This window comes from Gymnoscopelus microlampas (genome assembly GCF_963454915.1).
Source record: "Gymnoscopelus microlampas genome assembly, chromosome: 9".
In the NCBI taxonomy this organism is placed as follows: domain Eukaryota; kingdom Metazoa; phylum Chordata; class Actinopteri; order Myctophiformes; family Myctophidae; genus Gymnoscopelus; species Gymnoscopelus microlampas.
In genome coordinates, this window is record NC_139946.1 from 36721463 (window position 1) to 36744977 (window position 23515).

General features: G+C 42.0%; 3 protein-coding genes across 3 annotated transcripts in view; 2 read left to right on the top strand and 1 right to left on the bottom strand.

The window, feature by feature from the left end:
* mpl (MPL proto-oncogene, thrombopoietin receptor) overlaps positions 1 to 23515 on the top strand; it is a 186486-nt gene that overhangs the window by 100563 nt on the left and 62408 nt on the right. The gene's annotated exons all lie outside the window — the stretch shown is intronic.
* Positions 1527 to 4481, top strand: ccn1 (cellular communication network factor 1). The gene is made up of 5 exons (XM_084067204.1): positions 1527 to 1767; positions 2019 to 2241; positions 2624 to 2968; positions 3101 to 3303; positions 3454 to 4481. The coding sequence occupies exons 1-5, from the start codon at positions 1720 to 1722 to the stop codon at positions 3754 to 3756; spliced, it is 1122 nt and encodes a 373-aa protein (XP_083923330.1). The 5' UTR covers positions 1527 to 1719; the 3' UTR covers positions 3757 to 4481.
* Positions 15183 to 23515, bottom strand: part of znhit6 (zinc finger HIT-type containing 6) — a 40722-nt gene continuing 32389 nt past the window's right edge. The window contains exons 9-10 of the mRNA XM_084067559.1: positions 18938 to 19062; positions 15183 to 16078 (exon numbers count right to left, since the gene is read on the bottom strand). Coding sequence (XP_083923685.1) covers positions 15555 to 16078; positions 18938 to 19062 — 649 coding nt within the window. The 3' untranslated portion in view covers positions 15183 to 15554. The remainder of the gene's footprint in view (positions 16079 to 18937; positions 19063 to 23515) is intronic.

Genomic DNA, 23515 nt, shown 5'->3' on the forward strand with positions numbered 1-23515 from the left:
GGTAATTCAATTAGATCACTGACAGACGGCACAATATATATGGCACAATGACATATGCTAGCCTAGGCCTACAATACATTAAATCAAAACGTGCACATGTCAATAGGGCATACAAGGGTAACCGGAAGACCCGCCCCTAAACACGCTCGCCCCCATTTTTTTCACGGTCTGCTTGCCCCCAGCGGTTCTTGTATTTGTTTTACTGAGGATAAGGTTAGACATACGTTTAGGGTTAGGCATAGTTTTACTGAGGTTAAGTTTAGGAATAAGGTTAGGTTTTGGCAGCGTTTTACTGAGGTTACGTAACGTTTAGGAATAAGTTTAGGTTTAATTCAGCATAGTTTTACTGAGGTTACGTTTAGGAATAAGGTTAGGTTTAGGCATAGTTTACTGAGGTTACGTTTAGGAATAAGGTTAGGTTTAGGCATGTTTTACTGAGGTTAAGTTTAGGAATAACTTATTCCTAAACTTAACCTCAGTAAAACATGCCTAAACCTAACCTTATTCCGAATAAGGTTAGGTTTTGACAGCGTTTTACTGAGGTTACGTAACGTTTAGGAATAAGGTTAGGTTTAAGCAGTTTTACTGAGGTTACGTTAGGAATACGGTTAGGGTTAGGATTAGTTTACTGAGGTTACGTTTAGGAATATAGTTAGGCAGTGGTGTGTTCTAGGTTTTTTTCGGAGGGCATACGATGGTGCGTGGTCAATGGATGAAATGATTAGTAGAGGGCAACGCTTAAAAAAAAATCTGCACCTCATTGATTGATTGATTGATTGATGTACTTTATTTAGTAAGACATGAGAACATCAGTACATGGAAGTACAACAAATCACAATACAAGGTCTACTAAACTGGGAGGCTCATTAAGCACTAAGCTTGTTTAAGATGAGATCCCCTCATACTACGTATATAGCGTAACACGGTAGAACACACCACTGATGGTTAGGTTTAGGCATAGCTTTACTGAGGTTACATTTAGGAATACCAGGTGGCGACTGTGCCGGATTTGCCCCGGGGCGACTGTGTTTTGGTGCGAGCATTTTGGTATTCCATACAAGCCATAGAACAAAAATGACATAGATCTACTAAATAGACTGACTTATTAAACATGTATTAGTCAATGCAAACATTAATTTGAAATGACAAAATGTCATGAAAATATTTAATTTCAATATATAAATTGTTTAAAAAAATCTACTTCAACCACTGACATTTGCCTATAAGTTCAGCCCAGCTGTTGATAGATGTGAAAAGATAGATGTGAGAAATAACTAAGGGGAAAGAATAAAAGATGAAGGAAAAATAGGAGACGGAAAAGTGTGTTCAGATGGGATCCAGGGGGGGAATTCATTTAAGAAAAAAAAGAAAGAAAAAAACTTAGACAGGGTGGAGCTTCGTCTTGGATGGAAGAAACATTCCTCACATAGTTCTGGAACAGTTCAGCAGGCAGCCAAGCACTACGTCAGCTTCCACTACGGTATATAAGAGAAGAGGTGGCCGGACTCAGGCAGACTGGAGCTGGAACACTTTACTAAAGGAGACGACTTAGAAACAAGACTTAGAAAACACACGAAAAGCCACCACTTCGATCAAAGACGACTGACTGGAACACTATTGTAGGATTCATCTGAAGATAACACTACCTTTCTGAAAGGGGAATTGTGATCATATTTCTTGAGTTTTGCCTTACGAACGACAGAGCAAAAAATATCAACGATGCTGATGCTTACTATCGCCGTTATCTTCATCGGAAGCTTCAACCTGGTAAGTTTAACAAAATATATATTATTATTATTTTTCTATTTATATATTATGATGTTTTACTCTTATTGACGGGTTTTACAACTTTTTATTTGTTGTCAAAATGTGTACGACCCTAAGAAGTTAGAATAGATCCCTTTCAATGATCGGAGACTGAAGTAACATTAGCAGGCTATTAAGTCGAGATTCTGTGTTCCGTGACTGGGAAAAGTGAGTGGTTTTTAAGTGTGGGTTCTGGTGTGGTTTTGCCTTAGGTCCACTGTTACTCGTCCTGCCCCGCCGTGTGTGAATGCCCGGTGGAGGTACCGAGGTGTGCGCCTGGTGTCAGCCTGGTGCTGGACGGCTGCGGCTGCTGTAAGGTCTGTGCGAGGCAGCTCAATGAGGACTGCAGCCTGACCGAGCCCTGTGATCCAACCAAGGGACTGGAATGCAACTTCGGGGCCAGTTTCACTGCTACGATCCGTGGCATCTGCAGAGGTACGGATGAGGCTCCATGTTTATGCATATTGTTTTGTTGAAGAGATTTAATTTATGATTTAACCACTTAAACCCAATGTGGGTAACAGCCAGGAGTCCCTCAGGGCTCAATACTAGTGTCTTTTCTGTTTTCTGTTATTGTGGGGAAAGCTTATCCCACAATACAGATGCTGGGATTTTAGTGGTTAAACTCAGTGGAATTTAGCTAGGTGGAAACTTAAAGTCTACTTTGAGAGCTCTGTGGAAAGTGACTCCTCAGACAGCCTAAAGAATTTCACAGTTTAACCAGCCCTTATCTGGCTGCAAGTGATGTCTTCAGCAGACGTTTCTGTGTGAAGCAGGAAAGAATAACATTCCTTTCCTCTTTTTCCCTCTTCTGCAGCAAAGTCAGAGGGCAGACCATGTGAGTACAACAGCAGGATCTACCAGAATGGCGAGAGCTTCCAGCCCAACTGTAAACACCAGTGCACGTGCATCGACGGGGCAGTGGGCTGCGTCCCACTGTGCCCACAGGAGCTCTCCCTGCCCAACCTGGGATGTGCCAACCCCAGACTGGTCAAGGTTCCTGGCCAGTGCTGTGAGGAGTGGGTGTGTGACGATGGCAAGGATACAGACATCCTGGAGAAGATCTTTGGCAAAGACTTTTTCACAGACGAGTCAGAGAGAGACCTCACCAACAGGAACGAGCTCATCGCCATTGTCAAGGGTGGACTCAAGTCCCTACCTGGTAAGGATGAAGCTCCCATTCTCATTAACATTTTGAAGCATTTTCCATTGCCTCACTTTTATCTATGATAAAACATTTTTATGTACAACCTTCCAAGTTGCTAACATGATGTTTCTTATTTTTCTATCACAGCTTACAGAGCCCAGCCTGAGGCACACATGTTTGACAGTCAGAAGTGCATTGTCCAAACCACACCGTGGTCTCAGTGCTCCAAGACCTGTGGGACAGGCATCTCCACCAGAGTCACCAACAACAACAGCGACTGCAAGCTCGTCAAAGAGACACGCATCTGTGAAGTGCGGCCATGCACACAGTCACCTTATTCTAGTCTAAAGGTGAGCTTGAGCTGCCATGACAATTATACCATCAATAATATGATATATATATATATATGGGGGGAAAACACATAAGATAAATGTACTGTTATGTATCACCACTGGATTTACATTTTGACTAAATATTCCTCTGTTCTTGGTGTCCTCCAGAAAGGAAAGAAGTGCAGCAGAACCAAGAAGTCCAGCCAGCCAGTGAAGTTCACCTATGCTGGCTGCTCTAGCCTGAAGAAGTACAGGCCCAAGTACTGCGGGGCCTGTGTGGACGGACGCTGCTGCAGCCCCCACGACACCAGAACCATCCGTGTCAAGTTCCGCTGCGAGGACGGCGAGACCTTCAACAAGAACATCATGATGATCGAGTCCTGCAAGTGCACCTACAACTGTCCCCACGCCAATGAGGCCTCCTATCCCTTCTACCGCCTCTCCAACGACATCCACAAATTCAGAGACTGAGTGTGATTGGCTAGGAGTGACCCAAAACCCCTGACAGATAGAGAGACGCAACAGCATTGACAGGCAGCCAGTGGTAGGCCATTCTAATGCAGGGGTGTTGATTGACCACCAATCAACTACCAGCTCCTTGTTGTAACTAGATTCCCAAGGAATTGTGGGCTTACATCATGAGGACTTAATGAAGTGCACTGTTTGCTGTGACTACATCAGCATTCTTAAGTAAGAATCGCTTCATATTATTGGAGCATACTAGGTAGCTTCGTTATGGAGCAACGTGTAATTAATATTTGTAAATGTAAATGTTTGTCATTGGATATAAGTTCGCTATGTATATTTTGATCTTGAACATTAGACATGTCCCAAACCATAGACTTGTGTGTGTATATGTATGTATGCGCATACGCAACTTAAATTAGTGTACAATCCTGTAACCTATGAACCAGACACTAAACATAACCCCTCGACTTGTTTAACAAGTGTGGGGTTACGTTACAACCTGATGTGGGCATTAGTGTTCATGTTTTGTGGCAGCTATGGAATTCCCTTACTTTAGCAGAAAGACAAAGCGAAACATGTAAAAGAATGAATGAATGTTTTTATTATTGTTATTAATATTATTTATCAAAAAATGTAGCTACTTTATTTGGATATTATGTGTCATACTGGAATAAATTGTAAAATGATTTAATTTTATATGTTACAAATAAAACTGATTTATTTATGAAATATAACACTGTCATTGTCACTGTCACTTATTGCATTCAATCTGAGGCCAACAAACAAGTTTTCAGTTTTACTTTGTGGCATAATGTAAACACAATACTATCCACACGCACAGAAGCAAGGGAAGGACATTCAAAGTCAATATTTCCAGGGGAGAAAATACATCAGTTATATCATAGTGTAGACACAACAGATTCTCAGACAGACATTGTGTGTGGTGTTGGACTGCTCTTATATAACAGAGCCTTGGAGACACTCCTGACTTCTTGTGCTTTGGAATGCCATTCTGAAGCTAGGTATGCTTTCACTTGATCTGGCTTAGGCATACACTTGACTAATTCTGAGAAGAAAAAAGAAAAGATTAAGTCCAAGAGTAGCAATGCGTATGGGAGTATGCCAAGAATCTTAAGTGCTGTTCTCAATGGGCTAGGATTAGACACCATGCAATGGGGACAATGACTATGGTATTCCTACACAACGAGTAGCCAACAATGAACGTATCCAGGGATAAGCTTTTACACAGAGAGGGATAGCAATACCAATTTGACCTAATTCATTAACAGCTGCCTTTTTGTTGTGAACACACTTGTGAAGTAGGGAGGGCTCCTGGCTCACTACCATGTTCCAGTTTAGTAGGCATGGAGAAATATTATGATGGGGTAGAACTTGGGGTAAGGCAGGAAACAAGGGTGACAAAGCTGTCTCCATAGTCACTCAGCCTTCCAATTCTGTTCTGCAGCTGCAGAAAAAGAAGCTGCTGCTTTATGTCAAAGCCCTGCAGCGTCATTGTTTTGGTTTAATTTCTTATTTAGCTTAATTTCTAAAGTTCAGTTAACATTGTCCTTTGTATGCCAAGAAAGTTCAATGACCCACAAGCCTGTGAAACTGATTTAATAACGGATTTGATACTGTAATTTCTTTTGGAAAAGAAGGCAGTATTTCATGAACACGGTTTTACTCTAATGCCAGTGCCTTACATTTAACAGCCATCCATCCATCCATCCATTTAAGAGCAAAAAACCTAATGGTGATGCTTTGATTTGAGATAAGGACTGCAAAACGAAGAGCAACAACTTGAGAGAAATACATACAGGGAAGGGTGTTTTTTGATCCAGGTAGAGGGAGCAGCTCAGGAATGCAGCAGTGGCTCAAAAAGCAGACATCCTGATGGGCGGCAGATGTTGGAAAATATTTCAGAGCAACATGTTCACTTTAGCCGAGAAGCCTTTCTAAAAATACACAAACATTCCCAAGCCATTTTTTTGCATCTGCAAAAAGCATTTAATATCCTTCAAAAATGCATGAAAACCTATGTAGCTGAGACAGCAGGGCACCTCTATCTGCAGAGCTCTTTCTGGTACAAAAATGCTTGGTGGAAATGAGTGTTAATCGCGTGCATTTAATGGGGGGTTGAGCAGGACACATTGCCTTTGATTGAGCTACATACCGCACAGGATGTGCCCACTGAGGTTTTGCAAAGTGCTCACATGAAAGACTCCTGAGGTTTACCTAATCATAAAGATGTGTGGCTTCACCTCTCAGTCTGGATTTACAGTCAAAACACTTCAAGGAGCTCCACTTTTTTGCTCCTTTTACTCTCTATTGCTTCTTGAGGAAAAAACAATACCACATCAGTCCTTCACCCTTTGCAAAGTGCAGTGTAATCAAACTGTCATTTGTCTTGTTAACTCAGTGTTAACTCGGTTATGTAACAGCATCTGGATCTGGATATCATGTGAGCAGTCTTTGCAGTCGTCCATAGCATATCTACTTGATGTACAGCCACGTGGAGAAAAGAGGTTTGTATCACGGCATCTCTGATTTGAGGACCTCTGGAAACCTAAAAATCACATTATTGTGAGGGATAAACACAGTTGGTCTACTTAAACCAAAATAAAAACCTACACTCAAGACACACACACACACACACACACACACACACACACACACACACACACACACACACACACACACACACACACACACACACACACACACACACACACACACACACAATTGTGTGTGCGTGCAATTACTGTAAATCACTCAGTGTCTACCTCATTCCCTGTGCCCAAAGTATATTTATATGACAAATACGTTAGCATTAAGGCTTCATTAAGCACTACGTAATGCGGTGCACCCAGAAGCTTACAAGGTAGAGAGTGGTCATTACAGTATTCTGGAAGCTGTGGAGCACTGATGTCAACTGTTTTACAGCCCTCTTGCCTATAACATCCAGGCTAATATTCTGTTAGGAATGGTCAAAACCAAACCACTAAAGTCCAAACCTCTGTCACTTCCTCTAAAACAGAGCCATCTACTGGCCCTGGTAGGAACATGCAGGCTGTATTTAGATTCTTTCTGTCTTAAAGAATGCAATTCATTAAGTCTGGTTATTATGGCCTGGTATGAAAGGCACCTGTGTGTGCATGCCTCTCCATGTCAACGTGCCCACATCAAATAGAGATCAATAAACCCAGACATCAGAAATGGCAGACATTGAGTTGCCTGGTGGTTCAGTCGGTTGGTCCACAGATCATGCTGTATGCTCCTTGTGAGAGTGAGCACCCGGGTTTGAATCTGACCCCCAACTTGTCTCATGTGTCTTTCCTCTCTCTCTGCCCATGGTACACCGAACTGACCATGTCAAATAAAGCATTAAAATGCCAAAAATATATATAAAAATATAAACGATAGGCATAACTATTCAGTGTGCTAAAGCTGAATGAGCGGTTGAGTTTATCAGGAGCATTAAATATGTCCCATCCATAAGTATTTCCATGACATTGCATGAGAGCGAGAGAGGGATGAGACTGAGAGATAGGAGGAAGAGGAACAGAGGAATTGTCTGTTTAGTTGCAGTCCGTTTACTCAGTCTGACACTGTTCAGCTGCTGTGTGAAGTCAGTGACATGCAAGCAAGAAAAGGTCCTTCAAATCAGCGGTTCTCAAACATTTTCATGTCAAGGACCCCCAAATTGATATGTATTTGACCGTGGGCAGACATTTGAAAATATTTTGTGCCAGGGAGGACCCCTCTTTTATTTTTAAATAGCCATAAAATATGGGCCTTTCCTCATTTTGCTGGGGACCCCCTGGAACTCCCTCAAGGACCCCTGGGGGTCCCTGGATTCCATTTTGAAAACAAGTGCATCAAATCATATCGTAAAAGTCTAGGGGTGCCAGTCTGAGACACAATATGAGTATTTATTTACAAAAATGGGATTTAACAGAATAGTAATAACAATGAATAAAGTAGGTAACATATAGTTGTGCTCAAAATATATAGCTTGGTGATAACTGAGGATACCGTAATGGTTTTTATAAATATGGCATACAAGCTGGTTTTCTTAACTGCAATCAACTAGAATAATGCATGCCTCCTGTGGGTTTTTCTCCTAGCTTGTCGAGTGTGGCTGAGGATTTTCATGTGTGACATAATGTCAACAGACTCAGAGATGGGACTGTAAACGCTCCTAGTGACATCATCTCGCTTGCTTATAGCAGAATTTAAATCAAATGGGTTTCATGATGTCAGGGGGAATGGGATAGGGCTGGGTTGCACAAAAATATTTCATGTCTAAGTTAATCATCCTGATTTACTGTAGAATGGGATTCTGACATCCCGTGGTGCCAAGATGCCTGTGGGAAACTGGGGCCAGGCCTGTTAAAGCAGGGGTTCCCAAACATTTTCAGCTCTAGACCCAAAGGAGAAATTGGTGTCTCCCCGGGACCTGAACATACAAAAATACATTATGAATAAGTCACTTAAGCCCTATTAAAAAAAAAAAAGCAAATCTCCAGTACAAGCTCACAACGCTCACAATTATGATTATGTGGTAATCTCAGGTAACTTTATACTGTAAGGCCCATAGCACTAGCTACAGCCATTATTACCACATAATAAAACCTTGAAATAAGAACTCAACTTGACAATCGTCAAAGGTTTCACAGCAGACTAAAACGTCGTTGTCGCCCCCCCCCCCCCCCCCCCCACTAATACTTGAATACAGATTCAAGTACACAATTGCTCCCAGACTTTTTGCGGTTTTCAAATATGATGCTTTGTATGGTCCCGTTAATGTGAACCTTTCAGTAATTATGTTTAAAAGATGCATCATTATCAGTCCTCATGAGGGGATTATTAAGGCTAGGCCATTTTAAATCTGATGGTGGTTATTTGCATAAGACATTATTTTCCCTCTACAGGCACATGGTCCATTACATTCTCCCAACAGCTCTGAAGACATCCTGAATGTCAGCTTACTCCTAAATGTGTCATGTCAAATATTTACTTGTACAGTATATTGCCTATATAGTAAATGTCCCCAGAAGAACTGGAAGAGATTGATGTCAATGATATTACAATCAGTGCTCATGCACACGTACTCAAAACACACACATGCACAGAAAGACTTGGTGACAGTGACGCAAGTCTGTTGAAACATCCGTCAGATCACCATCTGCAATTACATAAGAATAAGTGATGAACAGGCTTAAGGGAAAATCGGACTCACTTCTCTCCCAGGCTGCTGGTTTGTTAAGCCTGTCGCCACAGGGATGCTGGGTACTAGACTGTGATCATTTGTTCAAACAAACGAAGCGCTGATGGGAGAGGCAGTCGCTGGACATCTGTGGACCCTGCCCAACTGAGACGATGGTGGAGAGAAGCCCCAAAGGGATTCATATTTATTGTTTTTTTTCCCTCTGAGCTGTTGTCACTGCAACACATTGAAAGACTAATATTTTTCCTTTTTAACTGCAGCTCAGTGACTGAAGCAGTGAACTGCGGCTGCAAATGAATGTGCAAGGGACACGGTTTTGTAATTATTTAAGTTCTTTGAAAACTTAATCCTGTTCTGATTCCAAAATGCAAAAAATACTTCCTTGTAATGGTGCTACATTAGTTTTTGGCAAATCATGGCTTAATTTATGTTTATTGTGCTACATCAAAGACTCTGTTATGCTTAAACAAAAGGTGACTTTAAAATGTATAATTTATTTCCCATGCACACAAAGAATAATTTATTTCTAATACATTTTCTTTCACGAGCTGCATTTCTGAATAGAGCTAGCCACCAATCCATTAGTAGAGGATGCAGCTGTGTAGTCTGCTCATTTTGCTGAGGACCTCAAAAAAGAGTGACATATTTTCCCACTCTACTGTCTCCTCCATGCTAGTTAATGCCTGGTTTCCACTATGTGGCCAAACTGCTTGTAAGGCCTTCATTACTCACTTTCACCCGTGACAACTTGTCAGTGAATCTTTTCCATCTTGTTGCCTACAGAGATGCTTTGTCAACTGGGCAATAGTGGCAAGCGATGCTTTTGATCATGAATGGGCTTTATGACCTAGCCTTGGTGTGGAAAAGGGGCTAACAAGTGGGAACTATGACTCAAGGGTTCAAGTAGAAATGTCGTCTGCCAGCTGGCCTTGTTCCAGACTGCAATTAAGTAAACATACACGCATGCACATCAACGCACGCTCACATACCTTTATACATGCAGACAGAAATACAAAGACACAGACATAAAGGCAGATCAAAGCCACGCACGCGCACGCACACATGCACGCACACACAAGCCTCTGTGTACCGTCAACAGCTAAACAACTGCTGATAAGCCAAGTGGAATGTAGTCAAACACATGTGCTCACAGTCAGATGTTATATAATTGATTGGACTCTTAGCTGCCTGTCTGCTTCTGGGATATGTCAAGATATGTAAAGGCACCATGTATCATGAGTCAGTTCCTCTTTTCTAAAGGTACAGTAATAAGCATCACAAGAAGACAATCATTTTAAATTGCTACTTGAGTATTTCCATTTTATGCTACTTTATACTTCCACTCCACTACATTTCAGGGGAAAATATTGTTCTTTCTACTCCACTGCTGTACGTTTATTTGACAGCTGTAGTTACTAGTTACTTTTCAGATGAAGACAACACAATGGATAATATAACAAGCTGTAAAAATACAACCGGAGGTTATCCCTCTGCTGGCTTGTGATCAAATAGTTTTTTTTTGCCACAGACATACAAAATGAGCAGTCAATAATATGCCAAGATAAAAAAAGACACATAGACCTAGTTCTAAATGTATACTAGTGCACTCCTTATCTGCCATCGTGTCTAATGCCAATGCACTACACAATTTAGAATGATAGCATTTCAGCATTTGTCCATGTAAGGACCCCTAAATACAACACATGATGAAAGATTAATGCAGTGTTTTCCAACCTTGTTGGCCCTTATGATATCTTACAAAAACAGTGTAATCAGGTCAGGGTCCCATTTCAGATGTCTGAGCTGTTAACAGCTCCAACAAATAGTAATTTTAATTCTCTAAAATTCCCACATGGTTTCATTTCAATACATGTTCAAACGATCCCATATTTCACCAAATATGGATTAGAGAAAACATAGAAAAACTGAAAACAGATTTGTGAACTTGTTTTTTTCTTCTGTCCTTTCCCATTAATCATCTAACGACCCCTCAGATTTATCTGGTGACTCTTTGGAGGGGCAGGGCCCAACCCCTAGCTTGGACACCATTGGACTAAATTAGCTTTCAAACAAGCTCCACCTTCAGAAGCCACAAATAACATACTAGTTACACCCTGATGCTTCAATATTAACAATCTAATGATGACCAGACCAATACTTTTACTTAAATGCTTTAAGAACATTTTTCAACTAATACTTAAGGACCTTTATTTGTATTTTATTTTACACTGCTATATTGGTACTTTTACTTATGTAAAGGATCTGAGTTCTTCAACTTCTGTTTACGCTATTATGTTGTTTTTTCAACCCACCTCTGTTTAAAAGCTGATTATTTCTACCACATACAACCCTGCTCATTATCCCAACTCTGAATCATTGTCACAGTCATGACTTCAAGGTAACCACATGAACCTTGGCGTCCCTAAAATAGCATCTATAAGCTCACAACGTGCTGCTGTGTGAGCTTGTAGATCGGCTGTTTTCGGAAAAGAGATTTGGTGTGAAGGGAAAAAAGGAGGGAGAAACCTAAACCAAATGGTTTGGGTTTGAGCGGTTAATATCGAAGTAAAAAAAATATCTTTTCAAAGCATGTTAGAAATGTTGCACTCTGCACTCGGACAAAGAACTTCAGCTGGGGCAGGAGAGAAACAGCGTGTATTCTGTAGCAGATCTCAAGGGGAATCAGCAGGTGTTGTAAAAATGACATTGACATTACATCTGAGTGGATTGTCAAGCACACAACAGGGAGAAAAGCACTTGGACAAGACAACGACTCGCCTCGCTCCGTCTGGACTGTCAGATTGACAGAGGACAGGCCAAAATGGAACTAGTGAATCACTTCCTGTAAATTGCCTGCTGGGGACCGGTCTCCAAGGTGACTGCAGAGACACATTTACAACACTGCTGGATGGGTTTGTGCTAAACTGTGGCAGTGATGTCTGTCAGTCCTCAAGCAGAGGACCAAATAGCTCAATCCTACCATCCCTGCCACATTCAATCCTCAATCTTTCTTCAAGGTAGTTATGCACACTGCAGCATGTCAATAAGTTACATTGCAATAAATACTGTTTCTAGACTTCATAATGCCTCGGTCGGATCCATAGGGAAAATATACACAGTCAAATCCTGAGTGTAAAATTAACTCTGAGTGTTCAAATGGAACCAAATGAAATGTGTGAAGGGCCCATTTGGTTTCACTAAAGAGTTGAATTCAGTGAGGTAGGAAATATTAGGCAGAAACCGATTCAAACATTCAAAAACACATCAATGCAGATGAAATGGGGCGGCCATAGCTGAGTGGATAGAGAGGCCAATCAAAAGGTCACCAGTTCTGTTCGACCCTAGGCTCACCCATTTACATCTCTAAATGTCCCTAAGAAAGAAACTTAACCTCTAACAGCTCCACACCGAGTGCTCATCTGAGCAAGACATCTGCTGGATGATGGCAGAAAAATATTTTCTCCTCAGGATCATACAACACTTAAATTTAATTTAGTAAATGTACTAAAAGTCCCTTTTATTGTATTTGTTTTTATCTGGCTTGATAAATGACAGTCAATGTGCGTAATAAGAACCATGTGGATATACTGTACAATATAGGAAGACATAAGGCTTTGTGCTTCAGTACCTGTAAACTTGAGCCCTATTCTGAATAAAGCCAACGCAGCAGAGCCGTTTCTCAAAGCAGGTCTCATAAAATAACAATTATGCCCAATGCAATTGAACTCTGCCCACCAAATCAAGGCTAATTATGTGCAAGCCAGCTTCAGAAATATCAAGGGGTAATTTAATGAAAGTGGAGGCATTATTTCCAATGCGTTGTGTTCCAAAATGCTAAAAACAGCACAGACTAAATTTTAACAGCAAACAGAAACAAAGGCACTTCTTTTTTGTGGTTTCATTGAGTAGTTTTATTGAGATAGAAAATTAAGAGTGCTGCTAAAATGAAAATGGGTGGTATTTTCAACCCTGGCAAAGCTACGGGAAAAGAAGAAACAGATGTGTAAGAAACAGGAATTTTGCCAAGAGGGAGAGATGCACTGTGATCGAATTGATGACATCTTATTTCTTCAAACTATGGTACAAAGTGTGCTGTACCGTACCATGCCATAATGAGCATTTTCCTCCATGCTGGATGGACAGTCTGCTTGAATGTTATATAACTGTTCCATTCCATTAAACAGCCACAAACCACCACCACCTTACCCACAACCCTACCTGCCAATCTTGAGAGGTGAGTCTATTTTTACTGCTTTGTTTCCCTTCAGAAATAGCATGTCACGTCATCTGACGCCAGTAAACAATTGTAGAACGTTAATGGCCGCCACTGGATCCTGGCACACTAGTTGGCACGATGAGGCCTAACACAGCAGCAACCTGGGGCGTCTCTGGCCCACAATTCCCTCCTACAGGCAGGCAGGAAACTTCAGCAAGGGGGTGATTTGAGGGGAAATGAGAGGTGAAGCTGGAGGCATCCTTGTTGTACATACAATCAAACCGTTGACAAATCTCTCGTTAGCTATGGAAACAACGTACCTGCCCTCCGTTGTTAATTATACTGTAAGGTACAATAAAAAGCTGCGGGAAATTGAATATTTTATTGCCAGAAAACAATTTTGAGAGACGCCAGCGCTTTTGCTGAGGGACTGCAATTCAACGCTTGCCTATCACTGTTGTTCTACGCGCAAGATTAGAAAGAACAATTGTACAACAAAGCACTAGATAAGCATTAAAACAGCATCGCAGGCCGAGCAATAAAGATGTAAGGGCCTCTGGGTGCTCCCTGGGAGCGGGGTGCACAGTGGGATGTGAGATCATCACCCCTCCCTTTGCTTGGGTTAAAAAATGCGTCACCACAGACTAGACATCAAAGCCAGCCCATCCATAGGGGTTAAACTTCCAAAGGGGTTAACGGAGGTTATAAAAACACATACATACACAGAGAAGTCCCTACCAGTGAGTTACACTTTCAGTTATTATTACTGGCTCTCTGTCGCCGCAATAAACTAACATTACGTTAGAACAACAAGGCATAGAGGCGGTGTATATGCACACAAAACCACATATGGGACCCGCTTCAAACGCGGCAGAAAGACTAGCACTCTTCGCACTTTCGAGACAGTACAGCTTGTTAATTAGATGATATATAAGACCATAAATGCAGCACAAGAAAAAACAAATGTGAATCGCTGCCAAAGGAATTATGAAGACATTTGTTATTTTCTGTATGTATGGTATGAGCTAAGACTTGGTAATAGTCTCTCCTTGACACAATTGAGCAACTGTTTCAGCTTCATCAAGTGGGGGTGGTGGGGAAGGATACAGATGTTATCCCACACTCTTCAGTTAAAATATATAGTCAACAAGGGGAACAGTTTGCACATTTTAGAATTAACCAGGGATAAGCCATAGTGTCGCTTAATCCTCCTGAATAGCCTGCATTTAGATTTATTTTGTGACATGACCATGAATGATTATGATTAATGATGTTGAGCATACACCATAAATTCTCAGTGTTTATTTACCCAACTTATACATTGCACATTAACACTCAAAGTCCTTAGCCCAAGTGAGGGAGTTCCAAGTATCTCAGGGCTTTATTCTCGAGTGAAGGGAGGATGGAGTTTGAGAACAGCTGGAGAATCGGACCAGCGGGAGCAGGATCGCGTTCACTTTACCACACCGTTGTGATGAAAAGAGAGTTGAGCCATAAGGCAAAGCTCTTGATCTACCTGTCAATCTTCATTCCTACCCTCACCTATGGTCATTAAATATGGAATATAACCGAAAGAACGATACTGGGCATACAAGCGCCCCTGGCATCTCTCTTAGGGATGAGGTGAGCAGCTCAGTCATTCGTGAGAGAGTCTGGAGTAGAGCCGCTGCTACTTTTTGTAGAAAGCAGCCAGTTGAGACGGTTCGGGCATTTAGTAAGGATGCCTCCTGGTCACCTCCCCAGGGAGGTTTTCCAGGCACGTCCAGCTGGCAGGAGGCTACAGGGCAGACCGAGGACCAGATGGTGGGATTATATCTCCATGCTGGCCTAAGAGCGCCTCGGGATCTCCCAGTGAGCTGGCTTATGTGGCCAGGGAAAGGGAAGTCTGGGGTCCCCTGCTGGAGCTGCTACCTCTGGGACCCGACTTCGGAATGGTTGAAGATGGATGATATATTTCCAAAACCAAAAGGGTTAAAGGACAAACATATACAAAAGGATTTCTCAAAATTGTACTTTATTGAGGAAAGCGTCCACAGGATATATAATCTAAAATAAAAACCTAAACAAAATACTGCAATAACATCTTTGCATAATAGAGTTGTCATCTGAACCACTCAGACATCTTTGTATAACATTATGTAGGGACTGAAAACATTCTCAGCTTGTATTAAGCCTATTGTATACTGACAACAGATTGATTTATTGACTGCCTGACAGCAACATCTGTCTCTTTATTTCATTTCATTAAAGACATCTGCTGCATGGCAATATCATTCCTATCCATGGGATTTATTGACTGGGTTTTGTCATTGTGATGACTGGTATGAACTAACAGGCCCGCAAACCACTCTCTTTTCAGTCTCCTCCTCCTCCAGAGAGTGCTGAAGTTTTGCTGACCTCAGCACTCTTTATGACTGCCCCATTGTCACCAGCAGGAGCATCGATATGCTCATTTACACACTCGGACCTGCCCTTGTCATCATGCTTGCCATTACTAGAGGCATCATCGTCGACATTGTCTGCCAACTCATATTTAGTCCCCTTTGCATCAGAAACTAAATTAGCATGCCGTGTGTCATTGTCATAACCCACTCCACTCTTAACGAGGGAATCATCTTCAGTATTGTTTACCACCTCTTCCTTGTCTTCATCATCACTGTCCAGGACCTCTCCATCCTCCAACTCCTCTTCCTCTGCATCCCTCTTGGCTCTTTTAGGCTTTGGCGGTTCAAGTTCAGGACAGATCTCTTGGACGACACTGCTTGCTGCAGGGGTGCAAGGTTCTTGTTGGCATGGAGGGATTTGGGTCACTTCCCTCCTGCCTGGGGCTGCCCTGTGACTCTTTGTCGTTAAAGTACTGTGGGCTGACGCAGGTTCCACTGGAACAAACAGTGTACATGGCAAGTGTGAGTGTACACGGAGATATGCAAAAGCAGCAGTCTCACAAACTGAAAACATGTGTGACTAGTTTGTGTGTGCACTGTACCAGGGTGGCACACACGCATGGGCAAACACTGACATGCCCTGTAAAATCCTTAGTGTTAATCTAAATGAGTAAAAATTAACCTGAGAAAAATTTACAGAGAGGACTTTTCTTTTTACACACAAATGTGTGTGCGCACACCCACACATATACAGAGCACAGATAGACAATGCCAATAAAGAGATGACGCTATGGTTTGGCTTCCAAATTGCCTCCCAATTGAGCCTGTGTGCCAAGCCTTGAGCTATGCAATAAAGTAGGGCGGACATTTGTGAAAGATGCAGTGCAGAATGCGACAGCAGATTGACAATTACACGCAATTACTCCCTAAAAAAAAAAAAACTCGACATTTTGTTGAATTATTAAATGCATGCAAAGATGCAACTGAAGCCACTACTACATGTGTAAAACATGTGACAACTGCTTCAGTTTCACATCACATACTGTATCAGGTGCTTCCATTTTTGTATCTTTGCCTTAACCGCTGTCAACTATATGAATCACATGAAGCCTATGAGATGCTGAAAGGTGCTATAAGTCAAATTGAAACTTAAAATGAGTGTTAAATAGCTATATATTCTGATAGTATTCATTTATATAGAGTGTTTGTTCAATAACAGGGGTCTCCACGTCTCTCCAGCCCTTTAATAAACAACTTTTTTTAGAATAACACTCATGCAGGATACAAGATAAAGTGAAATTGGAGATAATTAACAAAAAAAAAGAAAACTAAGAGCTGATAGAATTGCAACTGGAACAGTATCAAATGGAAGCTGTTAAATGGGTATTCTTTCCTGATTGGAAGAAATTGGCAACCCACCTGAAAACACATTTTCTGTTTACTAAAGTGTTGTTGATATGGAGAGACCCCTGTTACTGAACAAACACTTTACAGTCTACACCAATGATTACTATCAGAATATAAAGATTTACCTGGCTACCACCATCGACACTTAAGATTTACTACCACCATCGACACGTTGACAAGCTCTAGGTTAATACACGTTAAAGGGAGAAAATAATGGTATTCTTCTTCTTTTGAGTTATGTAATTGTCTGAATGTTGCATGTTGTATGTGGGATCGGGTGGGGGGTAGATGTAAGGGCACAAAAATACTTGATTCCCTTGTACCCTTGTGCAATAAATACGTTATTTAAAAAAAAAAAGAATATAAAGATTTTACTTTTGAACAATAAACTTTTGTAAGACAAAAAATATCACCTTTAAAGCATGTTTTCCATTACTAGAGGCAGAGGACAAAGCAAAAGATCTATGTCCACTGACTGTTATCCTGTTAACTATCCCTGGAGCCTGCCAAAGCCGGCTCAAAACGTTTAAGCCGTGTGATCAAAAGCTTATTGAAAATCATTGTCCAGGCGAGAAATAATTTGTTTTGAATTGCTCTCCTGGGGGAAAGTGAGTGACATGAACAAAGAGGTAGCTGCATTCAGTCCTGAAATTGAAATCAAGATAGTGACCAACCACATGTAACATGCCTGGAGGTTGCTATGTCATCAAGAGTATAGTTACTCTAGTAGCTCATAGCCTCCCTGGACGCCCAGCTACCAGGGTCAGATGACTCTTTATCACCTCCTGCCCAGATCCCCCAGGCCACGGTATGTGGAATTATCAGCATATCTCCACGATTAACAGTACGGCAAAGCAGCTTAGCGCTACGGCCTTATCATTGAAAACACACACAGGCACTAAATTTACCTTCTGTGTCATTCAGCCCCTCGGATTCTGACAATTTAATAATAGAGGCCCAGTGGGCTCTTTTGTGAGCATAGATCTGAGCTGGCACAAATCGCTGTAAGCTCCAGGGTGATAGGCGGTAGTCCTGTGCAATGGCTGGCAGGCATCTCTGGACAATAACCCCCTCAAACTGGATGCTGCATGAGGACCGCTGGGCTTAAGCCTGACCAATAAAAGGAGAGGCAACACAGCTTTTCCCATCCTTTGGCAATTTCCCCCGGGATAAATAAAGTTTCTATCTTTTCTGACATTTCACAACTCATGCTGTCACTGTTTGTTATGTCAGCCATCTTTGATCCTCTCTTTGGCTCTGACTCCAGCTGAGATTGGCCTGGTGTGTCTGATGTTACGCAGGACACACTTGTTTCCTACAGGGTAGCGTGTTGTCAGAGTGATAAATAAGGGGACAGGGAGCCTTAAAGCGGCTGTCAGAGACACCAGGACATGATACAATGCCTATGGAATTGGGGTGGGGGGTGGGCTTGCGTGGGGGTTGTCATTTTGAGGCTAAATGAGGATAGACTCATGTCATGTCTCCACCCTGTGAGAGATTAGCTGCTTGAAAGTGCAAAAGCCCGGTTTACATTTTGTCACACAACAGTCCTGCGCGTCGAACATAGTCGACCTACAAGCCTGACACGGCACTGTCTTAAGATGGAGCATGCATTAGGCTTAAGCAGAAAGAGAAAGAAGTAGATGAACCACTTAAGCCCTATTTTTTATTTTCTAAAATATTCAAACAATTTAAAAATGAATGCAAAAAAAAAGGTAGATCTGCTCATTTTGAGAAATTCACAGACATTTGGGATGCCAGGGTTAAAAGTGGTTAAGCAAAATAAAATAGAAACTATAAAATAATATATTACACTTGCCTAATTTAGCTAGATAAGCCATGATAAATCAAAGAATACTTCTTTGATACACGTGTGTTAATCAAGAGTTAATAGATGGGTATCATCAGCATAGTATTGCCCATGATGGTATTCAAAAGTGTTGTTACCTGCTCCTTTCAATGGATAGTCTGAGAAATTGTCTCCGAGAACAATGTGGAGCACCGGGTATTCAATCAGCGTTTTGTAGCTCAGATTGTCCCTTAAGCTCTTCCCAAGGTCGAGCTCATGATACCTAGCATAGAAAAACAAGAAAACAACACCTTACAACAATGTATTTGACCGCAGACCCCATCTGAAAATATTTTGTGCCAGGGACCCCCATACAAGATTTCTACAAAGAGATTTCTATACAAATATTCCACATTTCCTCAAGATTTAAAAAAAGGAATAGCAGATCTACAAGCTCACAACATGTGGCATCATGATGCGTTGTGAGCTTGGAGACTAAGATCGGCTATTTTCAAATATGCGATGAATGTAGGGTTACAGTTGTTACACTGGTTTTGATGCTGTATCAAATAATTTAGCTGGGACCCCTTGTACCCTCCTCAAGGGCCCCTGGGGGTCCCCAGACCCCACTTTGAGAACCACTGTGTTACAAGACAGACATACACTGTAGAAATAAACATGCCAGACATGCCAAGTTGCAACAAAAAGCAGCTCATACACAGTAAAAAATATTAAACGGACCAGTAAGGATTTTGCTGTACACAATCATAATTAAAAAGGAAGTGCATTTTGTTGCTGTTAAGGTTATAGACTGAGCAGTAGCTCTAGTAGAGAAAAATGGCGGGTGGTGTTGACATTCTGTACTTCACAACAGCAGCATTTTATTTCCAGCAGCCTGCGATGAGCTGATGGCTGGGACTCTTTCGAGGATTGATGGAGAGAAGAGTCATGGCTTGGCAGAGCCAAGACCCTGCTTGGCGGAGCGTCTTCATCTCAGGGATGAAAACTGACTTTAGCCGAGAGTCAGTAATATCTCTTAAAAACACGCAACACTTGAGGCATATTTGTCTCCACCCCCCACCCCCCCATCATTCCTCTTCCTGCAACACTGAGATGACATCAGTTAGGTCTCGTCTCAGAGTAGTCCTGTCATGCATTAGGGGCGGTCATAAATCATGATGTTAAATAGTTGACAGTGCTCTAGGGGGACACGGTTTGCCTCCACGCTTGACCAACTCAGACCATCCAGCTTAAAGTCTGTCATCACCAAAATCCGAGGCATGATTACAGTCCTGATGTATGGGGAGCAGGGGAGCACCCACCGCACCCCCCACCGACTGCTGAGCACAAGGGAGACAGGGCGAGGACTGCGACATCCATCGTTTGTTTTGCTAAAAGCACAGATTCACTGAGAACCAGGCGCACACCCACTCCCCAAGCCAATCAAAGCACTGGGACGTAATGTGACATTTACAGGTCTTTACAACTGGGCCAGGTTCCAAGAAACGCTCCCCCCCCCCCAGAGAGAGAGCGAGAGAAAAAAAATAGATTCTCTGGGGTGGGCAAGGGATCATCTCGCATAATCCCACAAGTCAACAGTAATATCTGTTGGCATTTCCTGCAGGAAAGGATGAAGGAAAAAGATTCACATGGAGAAAAAGAGATACTCTGTGGGCTGGCATAGCTGAGAAATAGTTGAGCCACTTCTCAACACGGACAGAATAAACTATGCTACAGCACAGCTTAGTTTTAGTGTATCATGCCTTTGAGTAGAGTTTACTATGCATGTAGAGTACCGGTCTCAACCCTATTCATTTCAAGGACTCCCAGTTTGATCAGACCATTGACAACCATTTGATAACCATTTGTTTTTAGATCTCTGGAATCCCCATCTACACTGTAAAATCCTCAATGTTTAACTCGGAGTGTACACATGGAACCAAATGGACCGGGGACCACCAGGGGTCCAAATGAATCCTTACGGGTACATCTGGCTCCATTTGTCTACTCTCAGAGTTATAGACCCGCAGTCCAATTGGGCCCACACATGGGCAATAGTGGGCAACTGGGCATACTGTTTGGTGTATTCCGATATGACAATATTGACAAAACGGTAAAAGGTATGAATCGAGTAAGGGATTAAAACACTCCACAAAATAAGTTTGAGTTCCATATTTGAAAGTAAGTATGTGTACAGTTTGTCTGCACATTATGTAAGGGGTGGGTACACCTTTACATAATGTGCAGAAAAACCCACCATACTGTACTTCTGAGATTGTAAAGAACTTGTTTAAAGCTGGTATACACAAAAGGTTTGCAAACTTCTCCAAACTGAACAAGAGGGTGGAGGAAGAGCGCAGCAAACATGGGGATTCTACAATGGCCACATCGGCATTGTGCACACAACAGTACAAATCTTTGGCATGCGTTTCATTGTACATTTTGATGTTTTTAATTTGTGTGGCTAAACAAACAAACTAAAACAACGGCATTTGTAAACAACCCAGGACGGGCTTGATGGCAAAACAGATTGCAGCTCCCTGTGGTGTGGATGGAACTGTAGATCCCTGGCCACTGCTACAGCACTGCTGGTTGGCTGGCCGGCTGGCTGGGATAAGAACACGCACACATCTGTTCTCTATATAGTGTTCTAGTGAATGAACACTATGAACACAATGAAGACTGGTGTACTCTCCTGGGGTTTCCTATTGTTTTCCTGTCTACTCTGCTATCACTGATATATATTTTACTAGTGCTGTCTCTCCCCTTAGAGTGTCCATGACGAGACCAAGTCCATGTATATGGCAGTCGTTGGGTTCTCATGCAACGTTCTCATGCATATTCATTGTCACGACGGTGTTGCGCGCCCATAATAACGGATGCAATTTGAAATGTTGTGAGCTTGTTGACTGGCTATTTCCGGTGCGCGACACTGGCACGCATAAAGTACAAATCAGGCTTCAGTCGTCACATGTTTTAAAACTGGGGTTGGGATTTTGTTTCATGGATTGCTTGTTGTTTGTGTGCTTTTCTTGTCGTGCTCATTGCGCAAAGCCTACATGTTGAAGTGTTTTTTTTCCTTAGGCAGGACAGATCCCCTTTAGAGTAGCACGAGTCCAATACATCCACAAAGGAGCAAGAGCAAGAACGAGTGGGAGAGAGAGAGAAAGTGATTTATCCAGGTAAAAGATATTACCAGACTATTGCAGTAGCGTTTAGCAATTACGCAATATGTCCTGCTGTTATAATTACCCAGCTGTTTTATGAACAATGTCTATAATAAGCTATACACTGCAAATAGCCTGAATAGAAGCATTCACCGTAAAAATGCTGAGGAAGAGCATGTAGACAGGTTTAGCAGCGTTAAGGAGAGGGTATACCACAAATATGTGAGAGAAAGCAGTATTTGGAGAGACAGGGACAATTGGGTTTTAGAGATTCAAAACATGAGTTGAGAAAAACAGTAGCGCCTTTTACACAGTCTGTTCATGGCATGAATGTTGTGCAACAACGCTCGGGTGGTGCAGCGGCCTGCTCACCACCGCAGAGGTTGTGAGTACGAATCCACCGTGGATTTGTCAAGCGTCTATACCAGGGGTGGGCAACTTTGATGATGAAGAGGGCCACTATGTTTCCATTCTCACTCCAGAGGGCCACATTGCATATTCTGTCAGGCAGAAACCTCTTATCTCCATATTTTCGTACTTCGCCATTCTATGTCACACAATAGTAGCAAAAATAGCCGATCTACAAGCTGAAAATGTGTTTTCAGCAATTTTTCAATTGGAATCCTGAAAAGTTACATTTTATTTAATTTCAAAAGTTATACTTATGTCATCTTTATGAACTTAAATACGAATACATTGGACATAGAAAAGAGTAAAGACAATAGAATTGTAATACTAGTCATTAAGGTACTAATATAGAGTGAAATAATTAACACACTCACTGCCATGGGCTTTCTAATACTGGAAGGTAGCTTCTGCCAGCATTCTGACAAATCTTTCAAGAACCACAGAATATTTATCTCCAGTATGATCGATCCCCAGATGGTTGCTAATCACGGAGGAAATCCCTGTGCTTACGTGAAAATAAAATGTCATTGTGAACTCCCGTTCTCTTGTTATACCCAGTTGAAAGTAGCATGTTTCGCCCAAAATACATAGTAAAAGAAAAAAAGTACACAGGAGCCGAGATACAGGATTTTAAAGTAATAAGTTAACCAGGGAGTGAATGGAGCAGTAAATCTTCAGATGACGTCATCTTGGGTTCTGGACGTTTTTCCAAAAAAAAAAGAAGTTTTTAAATGACGGAGATGTTCGTCAATGGCAGGTCACTGCAGGTACTCCTACTTGCTGGGGCGGGAGGTGTAGGATGAAGGCTCTAGATCGTCCCGGTGGGGCTCCTCACTGGCAGGTGAGTCAGTAGGTTACAACAGCAGTGAAAACACACAAAATATGTGTAGGGAGGAATCAATCGGCATAATGACTAAATTGGGGAGAAACTGGTTGCATCCTTGTGTTGCAATCAGCTGCAGCTGTTGAGGCTGTGCTCAAACGGACGAACGAACGGACGGACGGACGGACAGACCCACCCACACACACGGTCAAGCGTAGGAGTGGCTGGCACCACTCAAAAAGGGGGGGGGGGAAAGAATGACAGAATACATGAACGCAGTGTGTGAATGGAGAGACTCCATACATATCTGTACTTAACGTTGAGTATAATTGAACCAT